The sequence below is a fragment of the Olea europaea genome, unplaced genomic scaffold (assembly GCF_002742605.1).
Source record: "Olea europaea var. sylvestris unplaced genomic scaffold, O_europaea_v1 scaffold31398, whole genome shotgun sequence".
Taxonomy (NCBI): Eukaryota; Viridiplantae; Streptophyta; class Magnoliopsida; order Lamiales; family Oleaceae; genus Olea; species Olea europaea.
In genome coordinates this window covers 1-1,315 of record NW_019250181.1, presented here as the reverse complement: position 1 = coordinate 1,315, position 1,315 = coordinate 1, and the positions used below count along the sequence as shown (strand labels likewise).

General features: G+C 37.6%; 1 protein-coding gene across 1 annotated transcript; it reads left to right on the top strand.

Annotated features, from left to right (window-relative positions):
• Positions 1 to 5: 5 nt before the first annotated feature.
• Positions 6 to 1,037, top strand: LOC111385374 (protein POLLENLESS 3-LIKE 2-like; the record flags this gene model as incomplete). Its single annotated transcript, XM_023009756.1, has 1 exon — positions 6 to 1,037. A coding segment is annotated over one exon (894 nt), but the record flags the coding sequence as incomplete, so codon positions are not given.
• Between the last annotated feature and the right edge of the window lie 278 nt (positions 1,038 to 1,315).

The following is a 1,315-nucleotide window of genomic DNA, read 5'->3' as shown; positions in this document are numbered from 1 at the left end:
TTTTTTTTTTTTTTTTGGGTATTTTGAAGGGGAATTTAGGATGGGCATTGATGCAGCAAAACAATTACATTGAAGCAGAGGATGCTTACAGGAGGGCCCTATTGATTGCACCAGACAATAACAAAATGTGCAATCTGGGCATTTGTTTGATGAAACAGGGGAGAATAGAGGAGGCGAAAGAGACTCTTAGAAGAGTGAAACCAGCAATGGCTGATGGCCCTAGAGGTGTAGATTCCCATCTCAAGGCCTATGAGAGAGCACAGCAAATGCTTCGAGATCTTGAATCTGAATTAATAAATAAGGGCGGGGATAGGGTCGAACAGTCTAAACTTTTTGATGCATTTCTGGGCTCTTCTGCAATCTGGCAGCCTCAGCCTTGCAAGGAGCCTATCAGAAAATTTTCAAATCCTGGAAACGAATTTCCTGATGAGAATGTCAACACTAACATCATAACAACAAATCCAGTGGTTCCCCATGTACAGAAAAGTGTTAAGCCAGTTTTTTCTTGGGGAAATTCACTCAATATTGATGCACCACCATTCTTTTCATCGAAATTTACCACGCAATTCCCAGAGAGCCTTAAGAGAACGAGGTCTGGAAATGTAGCAAATTCAAGTTCAAATGAAATGGGAGGAAAGCAAATGATGTCTTTTGTAGAGCCGGAAAATAAAACGCAAAATCCGGCTTATTCACTGGAGAAAACAGAAGATAGGTGGGCAGGTTTGCTTCCGGACAGTGAGGATTTTGAGAATGCTATAATCGCTGCGGTTTTGGGTTCTGAGGGTGAAACCAAAAAGGCAGAGGAAACAAGAAATGATACTGGATTTCCTCAAAGAAAGGTTGACAAAAGGCTAAAAGTTTTCCAGGACATTACACTGTCTTTGAGTCCAAGGGCCTGACGTTGACATTATTACAAGATTCATATGACGTTAACTCTGATTTAATAAATCTAATTTATATGTTTTTTCTTCATAAAATTTAGGATGGAGATGTACTTGTTCTCCTCAAGACTAGAGATTTTTCTCTAGTTTAATTCACGTCTGCCTTCATTCAATAAATAAGTTCCATTTTATCTTTATCATAAATAAACCTTTTTTTATCACTTTATTTCCCCCCACATTTAGCCTAGTTTCAGCTCTCTGAAGGATATGATACATCCTCTTTCCTAGACAAGTTGTAACATTAGGGTGGTACATAATTTTATGAAAATTTCGATAAAAACGAGGTAGAAAATATAACTAAAGTTACTAATAAGTGTGTTTTACGTGCTTATCCGTGCTTATGAACTTTATATGTTTGCAAATTAAGTAGATTT